General features: G+C 40.6%; 1 protein-coding gene across 1 annotated transcript in view; it reads left to right on the top strand.

The window, feature by feature from the left end:
- Nucleotides 1-26,241, top strand: part of LOC124615980 (fatty acid synthase-like) — a 394,674-nt gene that overhangs the window by 360,276 nt on the left and 8,157 nt on the right. Inside the window, exons 33-34 of the mRNA XM_047144185.1 lie at nucleotides 4,657-4,887; nucleotides 20,072-20,293. Coding sequence (XP_047000141.1) covers nucleotides 4,657-4,887; nucleotides 20,072-20,293 — 453 coding nt within the window. The remainder of the gene's footprint in view (nucleotides 1-4,656; nucleotides 4,888-20,071; nucleotides 20,294-26,241) is intronic.

The following is a 26,241-nucleotide window of genomic DNA, read 5'->3' as shown; positions in this document are numbered from 1 at the left end:
GAAGGATAATTGGCCCCCATTTTATCGATGGCAATCTAAATGGTGCAGTGTATGCTGATATCCTACGTAATGTTCTACCGATATTACTACAAGATGTTTCACTGCATGACAGAATGGCAATGTACTTCTAACATGATGGATGTCCAGCACATAGCTCACGTGTGGTTGAAGTGGTATTGAATAGCATATTTCATGGCAGGTGGATTGGTTGTCTAAGCACCATACCATGGCCCGCACGTTCACCGGATCTGACGTCCCCAGATTTCTTTCCGTGGGGAAAGTTGAAGGATATTTGCTATCATGATCCACCGACAACACCTGACAACATGCATCAGCACATTGTCAATGTATGTGCGAACAGTATGGAAGGCAAACTACTCGCTGTTGAGAGGAATGTTGTTACATGTATTGTCAAATGCATTTTGAGAATTTATTGGATTAATGTGGTATTTACAAGTAATCACGCTGTAACAGCATGTGTTCTCAGAAATGATAAGTTCACAAAGTTACATGTATCACTTTGGAACAACCAAAATAAAATGTTCAAATGTACCTACGTTCTGTATTTTAATTTACCAAACCTACCTATTACCAACTGTTCATCTAAAATTGTGAGCCATATGTTTATGATTATTACAGCACCATCTATTACAAAGCAAAGAAAGTGGTCCAACTAAAACATTCATATTTCTTTACATACTACACGGATATTTAATAAAAAATTGGGGTTCCTGTTTAAAAGAATGCAGTTGATATCCATTTGACCTATGACAGCGCCATCTAGCAGGCCTTCTGGTTTCCTCCTCCAAGCTAGACAAGTTTCATTCTTTGTAGTTTTTTCGTTTGACACTTATTTCGTGAGATATTTAGCCCAGTCACGATCAATGGACCACCCTGTATACTTGTTGACTTGCCAAATTGAGGTGCAACGAAGCAAAGGCTTGACTAAAATACAAGAATCTGTACTCCTCTGCTCGTGCCAAAACACAGATTAGCAAAAACTAACAACAGTATAAGTACATGGCAATTAAGATATATGACAAATTTCCTAAACATGCCTCGAGCATGCTAATCAAAATACTTAAGGAAAGGTTACATAACTTCTTATTAACTAACCCATTCTACACATTAGAAGAATTTTTAGAAATGCACAATATTAACTTAAATGCGAAAAGATATATTTTATAATTTAATAGGTTAAGTGAACTGATGAAGTCTATTGCAAGTAATAATGCTGAATGGCCAATAAAGAATCTGAATATGAGTATGAAGAGGGCTTTTTTTATACAGAGGCTTACTCCCTCTCCATTTTAATTAAAAACACTTTAAATTGGTAATAATTAATCACCCTTTCCATAACTTTGCCAACTTATTCTGCAAATATCTGTGCACAAAGGACTTCTTGATGAATTAAGTAGGGGTAAATATCTATCTTAATATTTTCTTTCAAAATAGGAACAAATCTGTTTCTCATCACACTTTCTGCACCTTCTGTTGGAGCTGAGACAACTTTATTGAGTGGAATATGATGTTTTTCAATGCACCTCATTACTGCATCTGCTGTATCCTCTTTAAGTGTTTGATCTTTGAGTGTCAATAGTCCTAAAAGTCCACAGCCTTTTTTTTTTATCACCAACAGGATGTTTAGTACTAAATGATACATGTTTAGCTGTAAAGTGTATCTCTGAATTTGATTTCTTGTTACGAGCCTATTTTTTTGTGGCCAATGAGACAGGTAGGAAGGCCATTTAAGTTTTGAATAAATGTGGAGTATTTGACCATTCAACTTTAAATTCATGGTTTTCATCCCTCACTTCCCTTTTTTTCTTTCTTTGTGGACATGTCAAACATGGCACCTAAAAAAATATTAATTTTACAATAACAAAGCCACCAGCACAAAATAATTACAGTTCTTAAATTCATGAGAAAAATACCTATAGGTTTGCTGCTAGTTGGAAAATTACATGTAACTTAATGCTTCGAGTAGGTTCTTTGCTGGCCACAGATGATTTGTGATGCAACAATCACTAACCATTGCTCAATGGGATTGCTGACTGATTGACTGACTCAACTTGTCCAGGAACTGTTTACACCTCAATCACACATACAGGCAGATTGAAACTTCATGGCTCCTAAATCTGCAAAATGGCAGTGATTGTGGGGAGAGTGCTGCTGGTGAGGGTACTTTGGAGGGGAGGCAAAGTGAACTGGACAGAGACAGGTGGAATTGCCAACCATAAGGGTGCAGATCTTAAATACAATTAAAGTCTTTATTGTAGAGAGACGTGCTCTGAAGTAATACATTGTACAGCACAGTGCAGAGATACAACTTTACTCTATGCACTGCAATTTATGTTTCTGGAAATATTTTCTCAGTGATTCACTTCAGAACAGTCATCTCAAGATAATGACACATAAACTTCACCTAAGTATGAGAAAGTAGACGTAAGAGAACTATTCATATCTACAACTATTTTTATCTGTTATTAGGGGAAGTGCAACCAAAGGTATGTATTTTGTGAGAACTGTAAAATTTTGTACATAAGTTATACAAAATTTTTGGAAGACTTCAAAAAACTGCTGAAAGATGGCGTTGTGTGCTGTGCAGTTCATACACTATCAGCATGCGTAATCACACTGATCCTCAGCAAGCACATCACAGTCTTTTTAAAATGTCCACGACTTGCAGTGTGGAGGTGGTGCAAATAAAAAATGAAATGTTCCATCACATGCTCTAGTGTCTCAATGAAAATAGATTCAGGTGCCATACAAATTGCTCATTCAAGCTCATCCAGTGTGGTGTGACGGTACCAATAGACAGTGTGTCTCAATATGCCCAACAAAGGTAGTCACAAGTAGTCTAGTGAGGTGAATATGGACGCCACTCCCTGCTCCAGTAAATTTGCAATAATCCAGTCCAGCGACTGTTTTTCCAAAGTATTCATGAAGGCAGTGAAACACCTGTTCCATGCCATGTGGTCTGGCCCTTTCTTGCATGAACAATTCGATGCCTGGTTGATCCTTCAACACTAGATGTGTGGTGGCAACATGTTTCGAAATTGCAACATAATGTCCACTAGTGATCATTTTTTGTATAAAAAAGAGACCCATTAATGTCTCTGCTGCATACCGCAACCTAAACAGTAACATTGAGAGAGTACAGTGATTTTGATTCACTTAAATGTCGATTTTTGGAGCCCCAAAATCATCAGTTTTGTATATTCAAGGCTCCAGTCAGGTGGAAGTCTGTGAAGCAAACAACGTGAGAATCTGATTTGAAAAGTCAACCCTCTGTTGAACAACTTACAGGTATGGCCAGGCAGCTTTGGATTTTGAATGGAAATTGCACTTGGATACTTTGAGTCAGTCTTTGCTGCAATTCTTTGGACTGATTTCCTTGGGTTTTGCTGTATAATTCCAGAAACTGTGAGAACATTTCCAGGAGTAACTACAGTTTGCCTGGAACCAACATTCCCCACTAGATCAGCAGCCTTGCTGCCTGTCTGTTAGAATTTGGTGAAGAGGTTGTGAATGGTTTTCACATGGAGTTATTTTGAAATGTTAAATCATGTTTGAAAAGTGCATCTTATTGCTGTAGCACTGTGTTCTAACCTGTGGCATTTCAGTAGCAGAAAAACACATTGTTTTAATGGAATACATGATTTCAGCCTCTTCGTTCAGTACAACAACCTCCTTTCACATTTCAGTGATGAAACTGATCACTCTGAGCTGCAGTGTACTATTTATAGGCATTATGTGCTGTGATTACAGCTTTTCAAATTATTTCAAAACTTCTGTATAAAATTTTTACAACATTAACAGTAAAAATACTATTTGCTACACTCTTAGATCAATCTTAGTTTTCAACGTTGTACTTTTAAAATCAGGGGCTGCTTTGCTGCACATCCTGTCTTTCTACATCACCATTATAATCTGTTTCAATTATTTCAGGCTCAGAACTTAGAGTTCTTAGTAAATCACATTCCAAATGATCCCCTGTTAATTCATTGTGGACATAATAAATCCGTTTTTCTTCTTTTGCTCAATTGTGCACTCTCTTCCACACTTCATAAGGAACATCTCCAACTCTTCAAAGGACTAGATATTCCTTCCACCACTTCAGTTTGCATAAACTTTAGCACATCAAAAATTATCTCGTATTTCTTACTTCAAACCATTATACTCCCCCACTCTTGAAGACACTATAACATGGAGGAAAAGTGGTGTGGGGTCAGCCAGTGCACATGGAATGAGTCACTGCATTCTTTGGGCACTTCTTCAAAGTAGACTAGCCCAGGCCAAAAACAGACTTCTGTGCATGTGTCATGAAGTTTCCGTTGCACTGTACACCTGTGATCATACGTGGTATTTTGTGGGAAAGCCACACTCAAGGAGCCAAAGAGCTGCAAATAGCTCATGAATCATGGTTTTCTGACCACTGGTATAGATCAATGGAATTTTCAGTGTGTCTGGTTCACTGGAGATATACCAAACATTAGATTCCAATGACAGCTCGTATCACTTAATACCCCATATATCATTTTTTTAAACTGATCTATAACTGATATGTGTTAAGCATATTATTTAACAGTCTCATTTGTTGTGCAATAATTTATTTATCTATGTGATATTTATCTCAAGTTTGTTACATTACAGGAAATAAAAAAAATCTGGCCAAAGGGTGTTTATTTACTAATAGGTGACTCATATGGAGGTGTGTTGGCCCTAGAGATAGCAGCAAAATTAGAGAAGAATGGAGATACAGTGAACATATTTCTTCTTGATGGAGAACCTAAAGCATTAAAAACTGCTGTCAAAACCCTTGGAGAAGGCCCGCAGTTGCAAAGTAACATCATCCACAGACTGTTAGGAGTTTCATTAGAAAAGGTATAAATGCTTGTATGGTACACAAGCAATAATATTTGAGGAATATTATACTTGAGCTCAGCAATATATATAATTAATATTACCTATGAAGTGACTTGTTTTGTGGCTGCAGTTTGAATTATCATTCTTTCTGTTTATCCTTCTTTGTGTGTGTTTAGTTGTATTTCTGAAGTAATTCCTGAAGTTATTTAAATGATGTTATCATGAAGTTACACAATATTGAGAAATTGGAAGATATGGTTCAGAGAGAACTTATGAAATCTGTATAAATTGATTCCACTCAAACACAGAGCAACTCCAGGAAGAGCTGCAGTGTATAACCTAAAACTGTATGCTGGAGAAAAGCTGGGCAATTGACAAGTAAAGCAAATGTGAAAATGTGTTTCACAAATGGTTGGAAGGGTTTTCAGAAATCAGTCATTTATCAGTGAATTTCTGAATGCTGAACTCATTACAGTAATTTGTATCATCAATTCAGGGACCAACAATCATTTAACACATTATGCTCAATGGTTTTCAACATTTTAGACTTTCTCAACACTGGTCACAATCCATATTATGACGGATAGTGTTGCAAGAGATTTCAAGAAACAGTGAGTGGAATTTATATTACACAGGAAAAGTTTTCTACATTTCCACTTCTAGAAGGATTTTGTTTTCTGAAAATGTTGTTAAGGCAAGAGGCGTATATCCCCAGAAGTTCTGCAACCAGCCAGTTCAAGTGAACCGATCTAAGTAGTCTCATATCCCTGACACTAATTTGGCTTCTTTCAATTTCTTTGAAAATATGGCAAGAGAAAATGTGCTATCAAAACAAACATCATGCATATGAACCACAAAAGAAGAATAATATAAGTGAATATAAGTGAAGGTTGTGATTCATGCAGTTATGGAAAGCAGTAGTGTCACAGTTTTCAGTTACATTGGCAGTGAGCCATTGAACGTGGGGTGTAATCCATATATATACACAGTCTGACATGTGCAGTCACAACACTCACTACTGGCACCCCTGGATGTGAGAAAGCCATGCGTAAGATTAATTTTTGTTTTTAAATATTTTTCTGCTTAATTAATGAAATTCTTATTATATTGTACGTTACAAGCATTTGCAAGTAGCTAAGAGACACAGATGATCATAAAATAAATGTTAAAACATCCAAATATCACTAATTCAGTGACAGAAGTGACAACTTATTCATGAAGAAGTACTTTGAAATGGGTGTACATTTGCAGCTTACCCCTTTGAAAGCAAGAGAATATAAACACATATTTCTGTCATGAGGAGCTTATAGTTCTGTTTTTGTCTGTCCTTATTATGATAGGTACCTTCTACATCTACATTGTTACTCTGCAATTCACACTTAAGTGCTGGGCAGAGGGTTCATTGAACCATTTTCATACTACTTCTCTTCCAGCCCACTCTCGAATGGCACGTGGGAAAAAGGAACACCTAAATCTTTCCGTTCGAGCTCTGATTTCTCTTATTTTATTATGATGATCATTTCTCCCTACGTAGGTGGGTGTCAACAAAATATTTTCACATTTGGAAGAGAAAGTTGGTGATTGAAATTTTGTAAATAGATCTCGCCACAAAGAAAACAGCCTTTATTTCAGTGACTGCCATCCCAAGTCGCATATCATATCAGTGACACTCTCATCCCTATTGCGTGATAACACAAAACAAGTTGCCTTTCTTTGCACTCTTTCAATGTCCTCTGTCAATCCTACCTGGTAAGGATCCCATACCACACAGCAATATTCCAGCAGAGGACAGACAAGTGTAATGTAGGCTGTCTCTTTAGTTGGTTTGTCACATTTTCTGAGTGTTCTGCCAACAAAGCACAGTCTTTGTTTTGCCTTCCCCACAATATTATCTATGTGGTCTTTCCAATTTAAATAGCTCATAATTGTAAGTCCTAGGTATTTAGTTGAGTTGACAGCCCTTAGATTTGTGCAATTTATCGTATACCCAAAATTTATCGGATTTTTCTAGTACCCATGTGGATGACCTTGCACATTTCTTTGTTTAGTGCCAATTGCCACTTTTTGCACCATACAGAAATTCTCTATGGATCATTTTGTAATTGGAATTGATCGTCAGATGATTTTACTAGATGGTAAATTATAGCGTCATCTGCAAAAAATCTAAGGGGGCTGCTCAGATTATCACCTAGATCATTTACGTAAATCAGGAACAGCAGAGGGCCTATGACACTACCTTGCAGAATGCCAGACATCACTTCTGTTCTACTCAATGATTTACCATCTATCACAACAAACTGTGATCTCTCTGAGAGGAAATCACGAATCCAGTTACACAACTGAGACGATACTCTATATGCATGCAATTTGATTAATAGTCACTTGTGAGGAACGGTATCAAAACCTTCTGGAAATCAAGGAATGTGGAATCGATCTGAGATCCCTTGTCGACAGCACTCATTACTTCATGAGGATAAGGAGCTAGCTGTGTTGCACAAGAACAATATTTTCTGAATCCATGTTGGTTATGTATCAATAAGTCATTTTCTTCAAGGTTATTCATGATGTTCAAGTACAGTATATGCTCCAAAATCCTACTGCGAATTGATGTCAGTGTCAAGTGAGCAGTTGTATATGATTGCTAAGAAAGGCATTATTGTGTCTGCATACTCTGAAAGGAACGTGACTGGTGTACCATCTGGACCAGAAGACTTGCCTTTGCTAAGTGATTTGAGTTGTTTCACAATACCTAAGATATCTACTTTTGTGTCACTCATGCACATAACAATTTTGTGTGGAGTCTAATGATTTGCGCATTCTCACAATTAACTCAACTTTGTAATATACCAATATGTTTGTAAATATAATTACTTTTGACCCAAAAGCAAATATGTTGAAGATTATCGCCAATTGTGACTCAGATGTACAATCAATTCTACTGGACCCATTCCATTTGACAAGCGGTCTCAAGTTGAACCTAATTAAGATAACAAATCATGTTGTTGAAATATTATGCATGAATGACACTGATAGCTAGCAGAATACCAACACCTCAAGGTTTTAATAGATTGCCAGGATACCTTGAAGAATTACAATTATGAAATATGTTTCACCTGTGTTGGGAAACAGTTTTAAGTTTTCGGCATTCTATTACCACATCTGTGTGGTTTCCCCTTCAGCTACAGCTGTGATGGCTTATTAGGTACATTAAATTATGTAGGTGTTTCGCTATATACAAGTTTCCTACATTCCAAATACACTGATTGGAGTGTAAGTGTAGTAAACAGAACTTTACTTGTGTTCTGCAGAAGGACTATCCAATTTTTGGTTCCCATGGGCTTTAAAAAACTAAAGAAAAACAGATGTGGTGTCATTTTTTGGTTATTGCTGATTTTCATGATCTTATATATAAGCTCCTCATTGTTGGGTTGTTTGGGGTAAGAGATCGAACAGAGAGGTCATTGGTCTCATCGGATTAGGGAAGGACAGGAAAGGAAGTCAGCTGTGCCCTTTCAAAGGAACCATTCTGACATTTGCCTGGAGCAATTCAGGGAAGTCAAGGAAAACCTAAATCAGGATGGCCAGACATGGGACTGAACCGTTGTTCTCCCGAATGTGAGTCCAGCGTGCTAACCACTGCGCCACCTTGCTTGGTGCTCCTCATTGTAAAAGGTATTTTACAAATTGAATGGTATTTAGATAACGCTATGCCCATTGGCCCAATAACCCCCCCCCCCCCCCCCCAAACTTAATCAATTTTGAAAAACATTTAGCAACAAAATTATAAACACACTATTTAAAATAAACTGCTTAAAGAAGAAATCTACAAAAAAGGGTAATATTTTATGGAATTATGGTAATTTATTATGTCAACAAAGAATGTCATCAGTTGAATGGCTTTCTTCTTGCCTTGTTATCAGCAAACACATTTATCACATGTTCGAAGTCCAGTTTCATAGCCAGATCTTTTTCTGTTGTTAATATAGCCAGTTCCAAGAACTGAGAAGGATTGTCCAACAGAGCAGTTCATTGCTAGTGTGGTCAAATAAATTTGCATAGCAATTCTGAGATTTGGATAAATATCAATGAGATATTTCTCTCTTAGCATTTTATTTAAGACTGGTAAAGATGGACCATTCTTGTACCCAAAACTCGGAAGGAAGCTTTTGAGATCGGCACATTCTGTTCCAAAAGAATCCTCAGTGTCCCCTGAGTAAATATGCTGCAGCTGTTTTGCATCATTATAGACTTCATCTGGGTCCATTTCCATCAAACTGGATAATAAAGAGAACTTCTCAGAAAACTCTTTGTAGACACCAAGATGGTTATTGAGCTCTGTGGATTGTCTGTTTAGTATAATTAAATAATTGGTCTTCAGTAGGTAACCTTCAGATTTACAAATGACTGTTTCATTTTCAGACTTAGACTTTGAGTCACCAAAGAATTTCTTTTGTTTCTTCACATGTTTTTCTTGAGTTTCATTGACTTGCAGAAGATGTTGTATGGTCCCTAGTTTTCTCTCTGCCAACTTTTTTCACAATTCAAAAGACTTAGTCATCTCATCTACGAAAGTCAGAAGTGAAGTATAAAGTTTCACTACTGCAGATATGTCAACTTCTTCTGACTGTAGTGCTGCACTGAAATGTTCCAAAATGCTCCCCCATGTTGTAGCCATGAATGCAATATTTTTTGAGTTAAGCTGTTGCAATATCCCTGTTGCTTCTAATTTAATAACAGCTTTCTCACTTTTATCTTCAGAAATGCATTTAAGAGCTTTATTGACTGCATCCCAAATAGCATTTAAGCTTTTGCAGACATCTTCTCAAAATGGCCATCTTGTAATGCAGAGAGACTTTAAACTCAAGTTTTCACCTTCAAAAATTGTCTGTAGAATTTTCCAGCATTGTGTAGATGCCAAAAAAAAAGTGTTAATTGTTTGTAGCAGGTCAAAAAATATAGTAGCCATTTTACAGCATGTGCCCTTAATCCTACCAGATTCAGTGAATGAGTGGAGCAGGGGATGAAAAATGCCAAGGGATTGAATGACTTGATTTGGGCTTGTAGGCCAGAGTAGATCCCTGCCTATATCTAGTCCATGGGAGTTACGGAACATGAATACAGCATCTGCCAATTCTTTCCCAGTATGTCCAGCATTTCTCATAAATTCTACAAGTGGTTCTTGTGGTTGACGATCTTTATTTACATAAAGTGTAACAAAACTCAACTGATCACAGTGTGAAACATGAGATGTAGAAGCCACAATAATGGAGAAATACTTTGCATCAGCTATCTCCTGTATGATCTTTTCTGTGACAGTCTTCCCCATAATATTGATAATTTCTTCATAAGTGCTAAGTGATAAATATGAGGTGTTTCAGGTTTCCTTTACCCTGGTTTCCATATGCTATATGAGCAACTAAGAATGGATCAATTTCAGGTATCAGCTCTGAACACATCATAAACTGCCATTGCTTGAGGAACCAAACTGTTCTTCATCTACATGAAATGGCAGTCCCCTTGAAGAAAGTTTTTTCACTGCAGCCACTAGCCTCTGTTGCACATTTCTCCAATAATGTAAACATAGGCTTCTGCAGCTGTTGTCACAGTCAATAATATTCTTCTGGGTTTGGGGCTGCATTGTCAGCTATAAAATTCCAACATTTTGGTGACTATTGCAAGTTGCCTTCCTCATGATGTATTGCTAACTGCTGAATGGGAACTAGTTTGATTACATATATACTATGGAGGAGTGTTGTCATTGGATATGGAGGTGAGGAGCTCAGTTTCCTATTCGCCGATTTCCAACAATGGCAAGTAGTGAGGGAAACTCCAATGGAAAATGCCTATTTCTGCCAACGACAACACGCAATGCAAAGACCCATAAAAGTACACCTAATACCCTTTCTCCTCAATCCCATATCCAATGACAACACTCCTCCATAGCATATAAGTAATCAAACTAGTGACCATTCAACAGTTAGCAACACACCCTGAGGAAGGTGCCTTGCAATAGTCACCAAAACATCAGAATTTTATACATCTACATCTACATCTACATCTACATACATACTCCGCAAGCCACCTGACGGTGTGTGGCGGAGGGTATCTTGAGTACCTCTATTGGTTCTCCCTTCTATTCCATTCTCGTATTGTTCGTGGAAAGAAGGATTGTCGTTATGCCTCTGTGTGGGCTCTAATCTCTCTGATTTTATCCTCATGGTCTCTTCGCGAGATATACGTAGGAGGGAGCAATATACTGCTTGACCCTTCGGTGAAGGTATGTTCTCGAAACTTTGACAAAAGCCCATACCGAGCTACTGAGCGTCTCTCCTGCAGAGTCTTCCACTGGAGTTTATCTATCGTCTCCGTAACGCTTTCGCGATTACTAAATGATCCTGTAACGAAGCGCGCTGCTCTCCGTTGGCTCTTCTCTATATCTTCTATCAACCCCATCTGGTACGGATCCCACACTGCTGAGCAGTATTCAAGCAGTGGGCGAACAAGCGTACTGTAACCTACTTCCTTTGTTTTCGGATTGCATTTCCTTAGGATTCTTCCAATGAATCTCAGTCTGGCATCTGCCTTACCGACGATCAACATTATATGATCATTCCATTTTAAATCACTCCTAATGTGTACTCCCAGATAATTTATGGTATTAACTGCTTCCAGTTGCTGACCTGCTATTTTGTAGCTAAATGATAAAGGATCTATCTTTCTGTGTATTCACAGCACATTACACTTGTCTACATTGAGATTCAATTGCCATTCCCTGCACCATGTGTCAATTCACTGCAGATCCTCCTGCATTTCAGTACAATTTTCCATTGTTACAACCTCTCGATACACCACAGCATCATCTGCAAAAAGCCTCAGTGAACTTCCGATGTCATCCACAAGGTCATTTATGTATATTGTGAATAGCAACGGTCCTATGACACTAACCCTGTGGCACACCTTAAATCACTCTTACTTCCGAAGACTTCTCTCCATTGAGAATGACATGCTGCATCCTGTTATCTAGGAACTCCTCAATCCAATCACACAATTTGTCTGATAGTCCATATGCTCTTACTTTGTTCATTAAACGACTGTGGGGCACTGTATCGAACGCCTTGCGGAAGTCAAGAAACACGGCATCTACCTGTGAACCCGTATCTATGGCCCTCTGAGTCTCATGGACAAATAGCCTGAGCTGGGTTTCACATGACCGTCCTTTTCGAAACCCATGCTGATTCCTACAGAGTAGATTTCTTGTCTCCAGAAAAGTCATTATACTCGAACACAATACGTGTTCCAAAATTCTACAACTGATCAACGTTAGAGATATAGGTCAATAGTTCTGCACATCTGCTCGACGTCCCTTCTTGAAAACGGGGATGACCTGTGCCCTTTTCCAATCCTTTGGAACGCTATGCTCTTCTAGAGACCTACGGTACACCGCTGCAAGAAGGGGGGCAAGTTCCTTCGCATACTCTGTGTAAAACTGAACTGGTATCCCATCAGCTCCAGAGGCCTTTCCTCTTTTGAGCGATTTTAATTGTTTCTCTATCCCTCTGTCGTCTATTTCGATATCTACCATTTTGTCATCTGTGCGACAATCTAGAGAAGGAACTACAGTGCAATCTTCCTCTGTGAAACAACTTTGGAAAAAGACATTTAGTATTTCAGCCTTTAGTCTGTCATCCTCTGTTTCAGTACCATTTTGGTCACAGATTGTCTGGACATTTTGTTTTGATCCACCTACCGCTTTGACATAAGACCAAAATTTCTTAGGATTTTCTGTCAAGTCAGTACATAGAACTTTACTTTCGAATTCATTGAACGCCTCTCGCATAGCCCTCCTCACACTACATTTTGCTTCGCGTAATTTTTGTTTGTCTACAAGGCTTTGGCTATGTTTATGTTTGCTGTGAAGTTCCCTTTGCTTCTGCAGCAGTTTTCTAACTCGGTTGTTGTACCACGGTGGCTCTTTTCCATCTCTTACGATCTTGCTTGGCACATACTCATCTAACGGATTATGTACGACGGTTTTGAACTTTGTCCACTGATCCTCAACACTATCTGTACTTGAGACAAAACTTTTGTGTTGAGCCAACAGGTACTCTGAAATCTGTTTTTTGTCACTTTTTCTAAACAGAAAAATCTTCCTACCCTTTTTAATATTCCTATTTACGGCTGAAATCATCGATGCCGTAACCGCTTTATGATCGCTGATTCCCTGTTCTGCGTTAACTTTTTCAAATAGTTCGGGTCTGTTTGTCACCAGAAGGTCTAATATGTTATCACCACGAGTCGGTTCTCTGTTTAACTGCTCAAGGTAGTATTCAGATAAAGCACTTAAAAAAATTTCACTGGATTCTTTGTCCCTGCCACCCGTTATGAACGTCTGAGTCTCCCAGTCTATATCCGGCAAATTAAAATCTCCACCCAGAACTATAACATGGTGGGGAAATCTACTCGAAATATTTTCCAAATTATCCTTCAGGTGCTCAGCCACAACAGCTGCTGAGCCAGGGGACCTATAGAGACATCCAATTACCATGTCTGAGCCTGCTTTAACCGTGACCTTCACCCAAATCATTTCACATTTCGGATCTCCGTCAATTTCCTTCGATACTATTGCACTTCTTATCGCTATAAACACGCCTCCCCCTTCACTGTCCAGCCTGTCTCTGCGGTATACATTCCAATCTGAGTTTAGGATTTCATTACTATTTACCTCTGGTTTCAGCCAACTTTCTGTCCCTAGTACTACACTCCTGCAAATGGAAAAAAGAACACATTGACACCGGTGTGTCAGACCCACCATACTTGCTCCGGACACTGCGAGAGGGCTGTACAAGCAATGATCACACGCACAGCACAGCGGACACACCAGGAACCGCGGTGTTGGCTGTCGAATGGCGCTAGCTGCGCAGCATTTGTGCACCGCCGCCGTCAGTGTCAGCCAGTTTGCCGTGGCATACGGAGCTCCATCGCAGTCTTTAACACTGGTAGCATGCCGCGACAGCGTGGACGTGAACCGTATGTGCAGTTGACGGACTTTGAGCAAGGGCGTATAGTGGGCATGCGGGAGGCCGGGTGGACGTACCGCCGAATTGCTCAACACGTGGGGCGTGAGGTCTCCACAGTACATCGATGTTGCCGCCAGTGGTCGGCGGAAGGTGCACGTGCCCGTCGACCTGGGACCAGACCGCAGCGACGCACGGATGCACGCCAAGACCGTAGGATCCTACGCAGTGTCGTAGGGGACCGCACCGCCAGTTCCCAGCAAATTAGGGACACTGTTGCTCCTGGGGTATCGGTGAGGACCATTCGCAACCATCTCCATGAAGCTGGGCTACGGTCCCGCACACCGTTAGGCCGTCTTCCGCTCACGCCCCAACATCGTGCAGCCCGCCTCCAGTGGTGTCGCGACAGGCGTGAATGGAGGGACGAATGGAGACGTGTCGTCTTCAGCGATGAGAGTTGCTTCTGCCTTGGTGCCAATGATGGTCGTATGCGTGTTTGGCGCCGTGCAGGTGAGCGCCACAATCAGGACTGCATACGACCGAGGCACACAGAGCCAACACCCGGCATCATGGTGTGGGGAGCGATCTCCTACACTGGCCGTACACCACTGGTGATCGTCGAGGGGACACTGAATAGTGCACGGTACATCCAAACCGTCATCGAACCCATCGTTCTACCATTACTAGACCGGCAAGGGAACTTTCTGTTCCAACAGGACAATGCACGTCCACATGTATCCCGTGCCATCCAACGTGCTCTAGAAGGTGTAAGTCAACTACCCTGGCCAGCAAGATCTCCGGATCTGTCCCCCATTGAGCATGTTTGGTACTGGATGAAGCGTTGTCTCACGCGGTCTGCACGTCCAGCACGAACGCTGGTCCAACTGAGGCGCCAGGTGGAAATGGCATGGCAAGCCGTTCCACAGGACTACATCCAGCATCTCTACGATCGTCTCCATGGGAGAATAGCAGCCTGCATTGCTGCGAAAGGTGGATATACACTGTACTAGTGCCGACATTGTGCATGCTCTGTTGCCTGTGTCTATGTGCCTGTGGTTCTGTCAGTGTGATCATGTGATGGATCTGACCCCAGGAATGTGTCAATAAAGTTTCCCCTTCCTGGGACAATGAATTCACGGTGTTCTTATTTCAATTTCCAGGAGTGTATATGGGCGTTGTGACCATTTATTAATGAGAGCAGTTCTGGGACCTTTCTGTAGACGCTCCTGCAGTTTACTATGAGCACATTAATATTGTTATTCCCTGTTGCATTTTGCCTACTCCTAACTTGCTGCGTCTCAGGAGGCGTCTTGTCGGGCCTAGGGAGGGGATTCTCTAACCTAAAAAACCCCCATGTGCACTCCACACGTACTCCGCTACCCTTGTAGCTGCTTCCGGCGTGTAGTGCATGCCTGACCTATTCAGGGGGACCCTACATTTCTCCACCCGATAGCGGAGGTCGAGAAATTTGCACCCCAGACCTCTGCAGAATCGTCTGAGCCTCTGGTTTAAGCCTTCCACTCGGCTCCAAACCAGAGGACCGCGATCGGTTCTGGGAACGATACTACAAATAGTTAGCTCTGATTTCACCCCACAAGCGAGGCTTTCCGCCTTCACCAATTCCGCCAACCGCCGGTACGAACTGAGGATGACCTCTGAACCCAGACGGCAGGAGTCATTGGTGCTGACATGAGCAACAATTTGCAGTCGGGTGCACCCAGTGCTCTCTATCGCCGCCGGCAGAGCCTCCTCCACATCTCGGATGAGACCCCCTGGCAAGCAGACAGAGTGAACACTGGCCTTCTTCCCCGACCTTCCCGCTATTTCCCTAAGGGGCTCCATCACCTGCCTAACGTTGGAGCTCCCAATAACTAATAAACCCCTCCCCCCGTGTGCCTGCTCGGACCTTGCTGAAGGAACAGCCACATGTCCACTCACAGGCAGAGCGGGTGATGCCACACGGCCAGCCTCCACATTGACCCTCCGCCTCGTGCGCCGCGAGCGCCACTGAACCCACCACTCCCCTTGGGGAGAGGGTGGCCCAACCACGCCCAGTACACGCGAAGATGTCTCAACAGCAGGGACAGTGGGTGAAGCATGTAACACCTGGGGTGTACCTTGCAACGCACCAGACTCCCCACTGCCGCTACACTCCGAGGCAGCAGCCTGAAGACGGCTGACCACGGCCATCAACACGCTCAGCTGTTCGCGAACAGTGGCCAGCTCCTCCTGCGTCCGTACACAGCAGTCACACATCCTATCCATCCTAAGGAATCAATTTACTGAAGAGAGTTAATCAACCTTTAACTAGACTGCTAATTCACTAAAGGCGGCTTTTTATTAACTAAACTGTGGTTGCTAGGCACTTCTTGTAGAAAACAATGAAAATAGCTCTACCTGTCTCTGGACTGTATTGAAAACAAACACTAGCACTACTGGCACTGTGGCTGACTAAAGGGTCTCTCTCTGACTGTATTCAAAACAAACACGAAATCTATGGAACACTATTAATAGCACCTGACAATTAAAGCTTCCTAAAAGCAAATACAAACGGAAGAAGAAGTGACAAGTAAGAAAAATACAGTTAATACTTAAATTAAGGTAGCTCGCTGCTTGTGGTCCCAAACACAGAAGAATTTTATTGACTGATTTCTTCAATGCTTTTCTTCTTCTTGTAGCTGAGTAATCATTTTTTTATCAACTCTACATAGAGTATTTCCCCTTTGTCTGAAACTTACAACACAATTGCAATGTGCATTGGAATTTTCATGTTCAGTTACCCATTGATTAGCATATTTCCAACCACTAAAGCCACTTGTAGTGAACTGGGATGAACCCCCAAACATTTTACATGGTGCACAGTAAAGTGATCCCTGACTGGGTGAGTAAATCAAGTAATCACACTGCACAATGTCTCTATTCAACAATTTCCTTTCAGACAATCCTTGGAAATAAATCTTCATTTCTCAGAACATGCATGCTCTGAGTGCACAAAATCACAGTTTCTATTCTGGTTAAATCATAATTGTACTACATGATCTTGCGTTTTATCACTGATTTCCCAAAAGAAAGGATCTTTATCAACAGTAGAGTCTGATGTAACTTCCCCTTGCCCCAACTCTGGCTCACTTGCTGTGGAACTGTTTGTATGTTTGTTATCAATTTCACAGTCTCTATCGTTGAGCCTTTCACCACAATTGCTGCTGAACTGTGAATCATTTGTAGGTGTCAAGTTTGCAAGAGAGGAAGACCTTACAGGTAGAGAATCTAGTCTTTTGTTAACGAAAAACGTTTGTAGCTTTGGTGTTTGATCTAATACTTCCTTTTCCCTCTTCCTCCTTTGTTCAAATAATTTTCTGTAGCTTGCACCACTGAGACATTTCCTGCTGTCCATATTCACAATTACATTATGTCAAAACTTCACCAGATTAATGAAATGTGAAGGGGGAATATACACAAACAATGATAAAAGCACCAAACAGAAACCAAGCCACATCAACACTACATATGCATTCATGCCTTGCCACACAAAAACAATTCATAGGCAGTGCTGCCATTGCATGATGTAGAGATCCCAACCTCTACCTACCGTTTCCCCGTCAGATTCATTCGAGTTAAGGTATCACAAACTATCGCAATTGTTATACTCATTTCAATTCCTTTGCAAACTCTAATGCTTTTTGGGTGTTTCATTGTTTGGCCACCTGTAGTGCCAGTTGACATCTTTGCTCGCTTCAGAAAACTGCACTATGTGCATGCATGATGATCTCTTTGGAGCACAATTTTAAATGCTGTGGAACCATCAGAATAAAATCAGTGGAAGACAGTTTCGACCATCCATAGGCCACAAATCAAATAGCAAATGGCCAGTCAGAAAGCCCGGCAACTGGGGAAATGGTGCACTCAAATGCTTTAGGGCAGTCAAAACAGTTTTGACTTAACTCAAACAAACCTAACAATAATTCCCACAACCATTGCTACTTTTTTATCTGCACATGTAAATTTGTACGCTCAAAATTTTGACGGCTATTAGATTTCGTCACCCCTAAGAATTAGCTGCTCTGGGCCCATGCCCATGTGGCCTGTGTGTAAATATGGGCTGATTACAAATCAGTAGAAATGGTAGTAGTCACACTCATCTGATATAAGTGTTGCTTACTGTCTACTTGGAGTGCTGCTGTCACAGTGCGTATAAAAATGACGAGGAGTGTTGTGATTGTATTTGTAAGGCTGTGAGAGTTACTGTGTATGTGTACCCTGGAAAACAGCTCTTTGTCAGATTTGAGATATTTAATCTATTTTACAGTTGTTAATACAAGATTTCACATGGTTTATTTTTTGCAATAAAAGCCTAATGCTGTCAAAAGATCCAAACATTTTTGCAAACTGTTAAAAACTAAAAACAAAATAAATGTGGTGAACTTTCAAACAGAACGTTCATAGAGCTCGTACAGTCAACACTATCATCGAAGAATACAGCCAGTTCTTTACAGGGAAAAGCAGTCTGTAGTGCTGCTTATATTCTAAATTGAACTGGGGTATGTAGCTTTGATGGGAAGCTATTTAAGTGGTTTACAGCATACCTGCATAAGTTGCATATTTCTGAGACCAAATGTTATGTACAAGTTCCAAAAGAATACCATAAAAAGTGGGATTTCTGTTGACTATGGTGAAAATATTGATGGTTTTTTCCATCCTGATGCAAGTTGGATGACACATCATTCAGAGTAGAAACATTGTGTTTGAGCCAGAATTTACAGTAAAAACCCTGAGTTTATTAATTGGTCCATGTAGGGCGCAGCAACTACAGTATAACTGTAACAATAAAATAAAATTTTGTATGTAGCTTACCTTTGAAGCACTGTCATCACACAAGGGAAATACTCGTATCAAACAAGAGTACTGATGTTCTAAGAGAGACATGAATATGAACTGGCAACCTCTTCAGTGGAAGATAGACTTGAAGTAGGAGGATCTGGAAGAGCATAAGTTCAACTTCAAAATGTGGTGCGAATTTAAAAAATCTAAATGTTCACTTGAGTGTTTTTTAGCAGATGTAGATGAGCCAAGGATGTATTCTGAAGTAGCCAAGTCTCAAGAATTGGAAATTAACAATGAAAGAACATATTACATCAGCATAGACTTTTGGTAGAATTACCAGCAGGGCACATAACAATTTGTAATTGCTCAAGTTTTTTTTCTGTGTGTGTGAAACAAGATCTTAGAGAAATGTATTGTTATAGAACCAAACTACATGTTGTGGGCCATAGGAAACATAAAGACATAGACTATTGTGAAACATTCAGATCAGGCACTCAAATTACACAATTAGGGCAGTGTTAAGTATTGCAGTTAATGGAAGTTTGGACATAGTACAATGTTGTGTAAAGTCAGCATTATGAAATAGTCTGCTGAACTAACAAATATAAATCAAACAGACCAAGAGACTTCATTATGGCAGCAGAATATAGAAACTTTCAATATTATATGTAACTTAAAAGATCTCCAAGTTTTTGGAATGATAAATTCAAAAACATGCTGTTTAACTTTGATTTAATTATTATCATTGATAACTAAACTGGTTACAGATGCAATGCAAGGCTACAGCAAAAGCTGTTTGATACTTTTTCAATATTTTCATGAAAATATGATGAAGAGGTTCAGTTTTAATCAGTGATATGGCTTAAATGCAAAGTATTCTCCACTGATTTGATGTTGCAGAAGCAAATGCTTTCTGTACATTAATTGGGAATAAGTGCCAGTGAAAGAATTAATAAGTGTGAGAGCTAAATCTCCATGCTGAGAAGCAGTGAAATGTTTAATGTATATGGCATTAGCAACACATCAATGCCTTTGTTTTACTGAAAACTACGTTTGCATGCAGAGCAGCCAGTGTAAGTCTTTGAATGTTGAATAGTTTACTGAATGGTTTTAGCATGTATCAGTTCTAGGGATTGCTGCCCAGAACATGCTTGTTTTGTTTTATAGTAAAGATCTACAGTTTTCTGATATGTTTAGTGTGTGTTACTGCAACCTGCAGATGAATAATCAGATGCTAATTATAGTATATTAATGCTATATGTAGTATCCTAAAATCACCAGCAAATGTCTTGTCCACCAAGAAGTTGTGTTTTGTAGATTATTATTAGTAATAATTTTTTGAATATATTCTCTCCTGTGTTTGACAGGAATTGACCCAATTGTCAGACTGGGATTCACGCCTGCAGTATGCACTATCAGTCACAGACTTTTCATCAAGGCTAGAAAAGCAACTGGTAGCTGAAGGAATGACTGCAATACTGAAGTATTTGTCAATGTTACTTTCCTATGAGCCAAATTATGAACTTTATGCAAATACTTTCCTTGTGGTACCTGAGTTTGTAGAGGAAGAGAACTGTGGACTCTATGAGGTTAGTAGAGTGTATTACATGAAAACGTACTTATAACTGCTGTTGTGATTAGAGAATAATTGGATAAAGACATTCATTTGGAATATGGCCCCATAAAAATGATGTGAGAAAAGATTTATTTACATGAAAATAAAATGTGGTATTATTAACAATGTTATGAAAAGGTTAGATTGCTACTCATAATAAGGGCAAGATGCTGAGATGTAGGTAGACACAACAAAAAGTCTGTCAAACAAGTAAGCTTCTGGCCAAAAGGCAGTCTCCCAAATTAGACAAAATATCTCACACAGTCACACATCTCCGCTGCATGGTGAGTAGCAAATGTCCTTTCCATAATATTGCCATTATTGGATTATCCATTGTTTGAATATTATTATTATTTAATTATAACAAAGAACTACAAATTTGGACAAGCTAAAATGAAGTTTCATAGTATGTTAACAATAAAATACATAAAATCATCAACCATTTCGTTGTAACAGAAAATGAGTGGAAATGTTGCAAGAATGAGACACCAATCAAGAAATGAGACATCCCTTTCACTCTCAAGCATGATCATCTACAACTGTCATACACACAGTGCTAAAAATAGTGTCAAATATTTCGAGAGGTGGTAGCAACAGTCAAAACAATAAAAAAGTCCAGTAATCATGGACTCTAAAAATGCATACCTTAAGAGCTATGAGCACTGTGAAACATGTATCTTCTACTGAAAAAGTACTCATAGCTCTCAAGGTATACATTTTATAGCCCATGTTTATGGCACTTTTTTCTTGTTTTGATGGTTACTATCACTTCTCATAATATTCAGCACTTTTTTTAACACCCTGTATACTCTCACTGTGTAAAACACATTGACTTAGTGACATTTAAAAGTAAATCATAAGACAATAGTAAGTATAAAAATTTTCAGAATAATGGATATATGATCTCATACATATGAAAAACACTTGCTGTTATCTCATTAGAGAAGTGTATGAAGCAATATACCTGTAACCAATTAAGCTTACACAGTAAGTCAAATAGAAGGCTTATGACAGTCTCTGAAAACACTGACAAAATTACATGGAAGGCTACAAAAAGATAACAAACACCAAACTCACTATCACAGAAGAAAAGCAACAACACAGTGTCTTCTACTGAAAAGGTTAAGTTTGTAACTTCCAAATGGGATACAGTAAGTAGCATTAAAATATGACAGCCAGGAAATTATAAAATGTTTTACTCTCATTGTAAGAATATTTTGTAAGGGGTCTTCAAGATTTGCTAAATCAACCATTTCCAATCATTCTGCATAAATTAGCTACACTTACAGATGAACGACACAGTTAGGACATAATTTGTGAACAATATGAATATTGTTTTTATTAGTGATCCATCTTCACATTCTGTAAGGAAGTAAAACTGTCAAGGATGTGGAATGATTAAGGCAAATGTAAACAAAGTGAAAAAGTTCCTGGGTATTGCATTAATAATAATAATAATAATAATAATAATAATAATAATAATAATAATAATACAACAGTCAAACCCAGATAAGTGGGAGCTGAAGGGACAAGGAATTTTTTTCCTCACTTACAGAGGTTTCTCTATTACCCAGTTCCTCACTTATATAGGTTCAAAAGTAGCTTCTCTCCTTTGCAGAAGTTTTCCTTAATCAAGGTCTAGCAGCTAAATTTCTCCCTTGGGGAAGTTTAGGAAAAGATTCGAAATGGGTTAAGGAATGCACGTGTAATCTAGAAATACATTAATTACTTCTAACATAATTGTGAGTATGTAAATATTATTATGTGCTATGACACACTTATTCAAAGAAATCTTCTACTTTTCTTTCTTTCCCATTTTGATTATTTGAACATGTTTTTTATCGGGCTTAGAAAATTGATGGCTCAATATCCATTGAAAATTCAAAAAAATCTGTGGACTCTCTTGTGCATTTGAACTTTCTTGCTTCATTGGACAGGGCATTTGTTCCTCATCAAAACATCCATTTATCTGATCCTCTTCATCATCTTGGTATTTCTGTCCTTCAATATACTGACATAATCCACAACACTCTCATCGTCTGTATGTTTTCTGATAACCTGGACAATGTCCTCCACACCTATGAATTCTTCAAATGATGGTGCTGACATGCTTGTCTCATGAAGAAGAGGTTTAGTCCATTTCTCAGTGCTGCTTTGAACAAAGCCTGAATCTGTAACAAACTTTTCAGTAAGTCACATACTGTAAAGGTCTTGTTTTTGTTTATTACTTTCATCTCTTCTGTTACTGCATGAAGTCATTTTTCTTTATCTGATCTGCTGTAAATGTCACTGAAAGTCTCCAGATCATCCTCAATGTACATTTCTGCATTTAATGCTAATGCAGTATACTCTCCCATTGACACTGGACACTTTCTTTCTCTAGCATTTCTGCATATTTCAGAAGGTTTACCATCTTCAGCTTCATTTTCACTTGATATAGAGTCAATCAATGAAATTTGCTTCATTGGAGATGGCTTCTTCATTTGTGTCTTCTTTGCATGAAAACCAATCCTCATTATTAAACTAAAAATAATTTCCCTCAAACTTGATGTCTCTTCGAAGAATGATTCATCACTCTTCTGGACACCATAGCCATATCCATTAATACAGTATCCAACCATGAAGCACTTCTCTGCTCTGGAATCAAACTTTCCAGCAATCACTTCTGAGGAACTTGTATATATGCTGCACAAGCTAATACTTCCAGTTTCTGCAACTTTGGGAGCTCACCATACAACAGAGTTGCAGGAACTGTCATTTTTAATGCACATGTTGGTGTTCTATTTATCAAGTAAATAGCATTTACTGCTTCTGACCTAAAACATTTAAAAAAGTTTTTCATCTCTTTTGACAGATCTTCACCTCCATTATCACAGCAGAATCTAGTAATCCTCAAACTGAAATGAGCAGTTATACTCATTCATACTGTTTAACATATTCCAGTACTTCGGATTTATTTTGTAGTACATATTCAGCTGTAAAACGAGTGTAATCATATATAAATGTAATGTTGCATCTCTTTCCATCATAAGATGTGGGAGTAATAGGACCTGCGTCATCACTGTGTACTAGTTCCAATGGATGTTCTGCTCTTGTCTGCTTCTACTAACGTGGAAGTCTTGTTTGCTTCCCTTCCATGCAGATGGCGCACAATTCTGATGTCTATAGATCTGTACTGTTCATTCCTTCAACATACAAGGGTTGACTGAAAAGTAATTTCTCCACCTTCATAACTCTTCAACAGTTGGCAGCATTGGTATGCAGCAGGTACTAGTGTTATAACGTCAAGTTTAACAAATATATTTCAGAACGACACAACACATATAAGTCACAGAATAAGTTGACAAGCAAGACATGTGTACACTTTAGCATTCGAATGAGCGGCCGCTGCTCAGCTGGCCGCTTAGGTGGCGCACCTGCTGCGTGGCTGGCAGACAGTGCCGCACGTAGAGGACGCGCGTAATTGTGCGCCAGTGCTTTGAATGATCGGCGAGTCACAACACTTTTCCCCCCTTTGAAATTGTTGCACTGGTCTTGATGGAGGTGTCCCAGAGATGGCTAACGTCCATAGGCGTTGTTTGACTCACCGTAAAGTCTCCAGGAGGAAGCTTCCCGTACGGACGGAAGTGTCCCCGATGATAACGGGTCGAGATGACAGGAGACGTAGGGGTCAAATCTGCTGGGGCCCCCTGCACCAATCTGCCCGTTGCGGCAAGTCCAGTTGATATGACAGGAGACATGGGTGATGTGTCGGCGTCCGTTGGAGGAGGAGGCGAGTAGATTTGCTCTGACAGAGGATGGGCATCCGGTTCCTGCATGGGCATGTCTCCTGGTGGCGTCCGTTCTTGTGCTGGCATCGCGATGACAGTGTGAGGGCTGCATTGTGAGTATTGAGAGATGCCAAGATCCCGAGCGTCAGGTAGCGCCAAAAGTGGTGTAGCGGCATTCGGAACAGGCGTTTCTGGCACACAAGACCGAAACTGGTCCGAATGACGCACTGCAACACCCGTGTCCATCTGGATTTCATACAGGCGTCTGCCATGGTGTCTTAAGATGCGGTCCGGGCTCCATTTTGGCCGCCTGCCATATCCCCGTACCCAGACGAGGTTGTCGGCGGTGAACCAGCCAAGGGAAGGCACCCGCGGCCGTGAGGTGGAAGGCCGCAGAAGATGAAGTAGCGTGCGGGGCTGTCGACCATGTAAGAGCTCAGCCGGGCTGTGGTCGCCCATGAGGGTGAAACAGTAAGACACCAGAAACTGGAGAAGCGCATCATCAGCAGCAGAAGAAGTCAGAAGTTTCCACATCTGAGCCTTAAATGTGCGGACCAGTCTTTCAGCCCCACCGTTGGATTGTGGATGGAATGGCGGGGCGGTGACATGCATAATGCCGTGACGAGCACAAAAATCCACAAATTCGGAAGAGGCAAATTGCGGACCATTATCAGTAACAAGAGTAGAGGGGAGGCCTTCCAAAGAAAAAATGCGGGCGAGAGCACTGGCGGTTGCCGCGGTGGTAGGCGACGTGCAACGGACAATGAAAGGAAAGTTAGAGTAGGCGTCAGTTACGAGGAGCCAATAAGTACCTAAAAAGGGTCCCGCAAAGTCATCATGAATGCGCTCCCAGGGCTTCTCAGGCGAAGGCCACGGTGACAAAGATGACTTCGGGGCAGCGGCCTGTGACGCACAAGGGCCGCAGGCAGTGACCATGTGTGCTGTTTCAGAGTCGATGCCAGGCCAGTACACACGATGGCATGCCAGAGATTTCATGCGAGACACACCCCAGTGCCCTTGGTGAAGGAGGCGCAAGACCGAAGCACGCAAAGACGCAGGTACCACAACATGTGGCGAAGCATTGTCAGTGGAGAGGAGGATAACACCATCCCTAGCCGTGAGGTGGTAGCACAAAGCGTAGTAGTTCCACAATGGATCAGAAGTCTTAGCGGATGGGCGATCTGGCCAACCCTTCTGAATACAGTGTAAAACCCGGGAGAGGGTAGGGTCAGAACCCGTAACAGCCACCAGCCTGTCCCCAGTGATGGGGAACCCGTCCACAACCCGCTGCTCGGCAACATCCAGGTGGAAACACAAAAGTTCGTCCCTATCGAATGCCTGATCAGGACCCATGGGAAGGCGAGACAGAGCATCAGCATTTGCATGTTGAGCCGTTGGCCAGAAATGAATCTCATAATTGAAACGAGGCAAGTAAAGAGCCCAACGCTGGAGGCGGTGTGCAGCCGTGTCAGGAAGTGACGTTGATGGATGAAACAAGGAAACAAGTGGTTTGTGATCTGTAACAAGATGAAATTTTGACCCATAGAGAAAAACACCAAACTTATGAAGAGCATAAATAATGGCCAAAGCTTCTTTCTCAATTTGAGAATACTTTTGTTGGGCATCCATGAGCGTTTTGGAGGCATAAGCAATGGGTTGTTCCGAACCGTCAGAAAAATGGTGCGCAAGGACTGCACCGACCCTATATTGAGAGGCGTCTGTGGCAAGAACAAGATGTTGGCCAGGTCGATAAGTAGCCAGGCACGGGGCCTGTTTCAGCATAGTCTTCAATTTCTGGAAAGCCGCTTCGCATGACGCGACCAGTGAAAAGGCACGTTTTTATGCAACAGGCGATGCAACGGCTGAGCCACCGAAGCAAAGGGCATCGATCGCAGCGATAGTTTGCTGAAGCGGATGAATACCATACCGAGAGAGTTGAAACCCCAAGTACGTGATAGATGCCTGAAAAAATTGTGATTTCTGAAGATTACACTTAAGACCGGCAGTCTGTAAGACATGAAAAAGTGTGCAGAGATTTGGAAGATGTTCTTCAGTGGTGGAGCCAGTGACAACAATGTCGTCCATGTAATTGATACACCCAGGGACAGGGAGCAATAATTGTTCCAAGAATCGCTGAAAGAGAGCAGGGGTG

This window comes from Schistocerca americana, chromosome 5 (genome assembly GCF_021461395.2).
Source record: "Schistocerca americana isolate TAMUIC-IGC-003095 chromosome 5, iqSchAmer2.1, whole genome shotgun sequence".
NCBI classification, from domain to species: domain Eukaryota; kingdom Metazoa; phylum Arthropoda; class Insecta; order Orthoptera; family Acrididae; genus Schistocerca; species Schistocerca americana.
The sequence above is the reverse complement of the archived record's forward strand: the minus strand, read 5'-3'. Positions and strand labels throughout refer to the sequence as shown.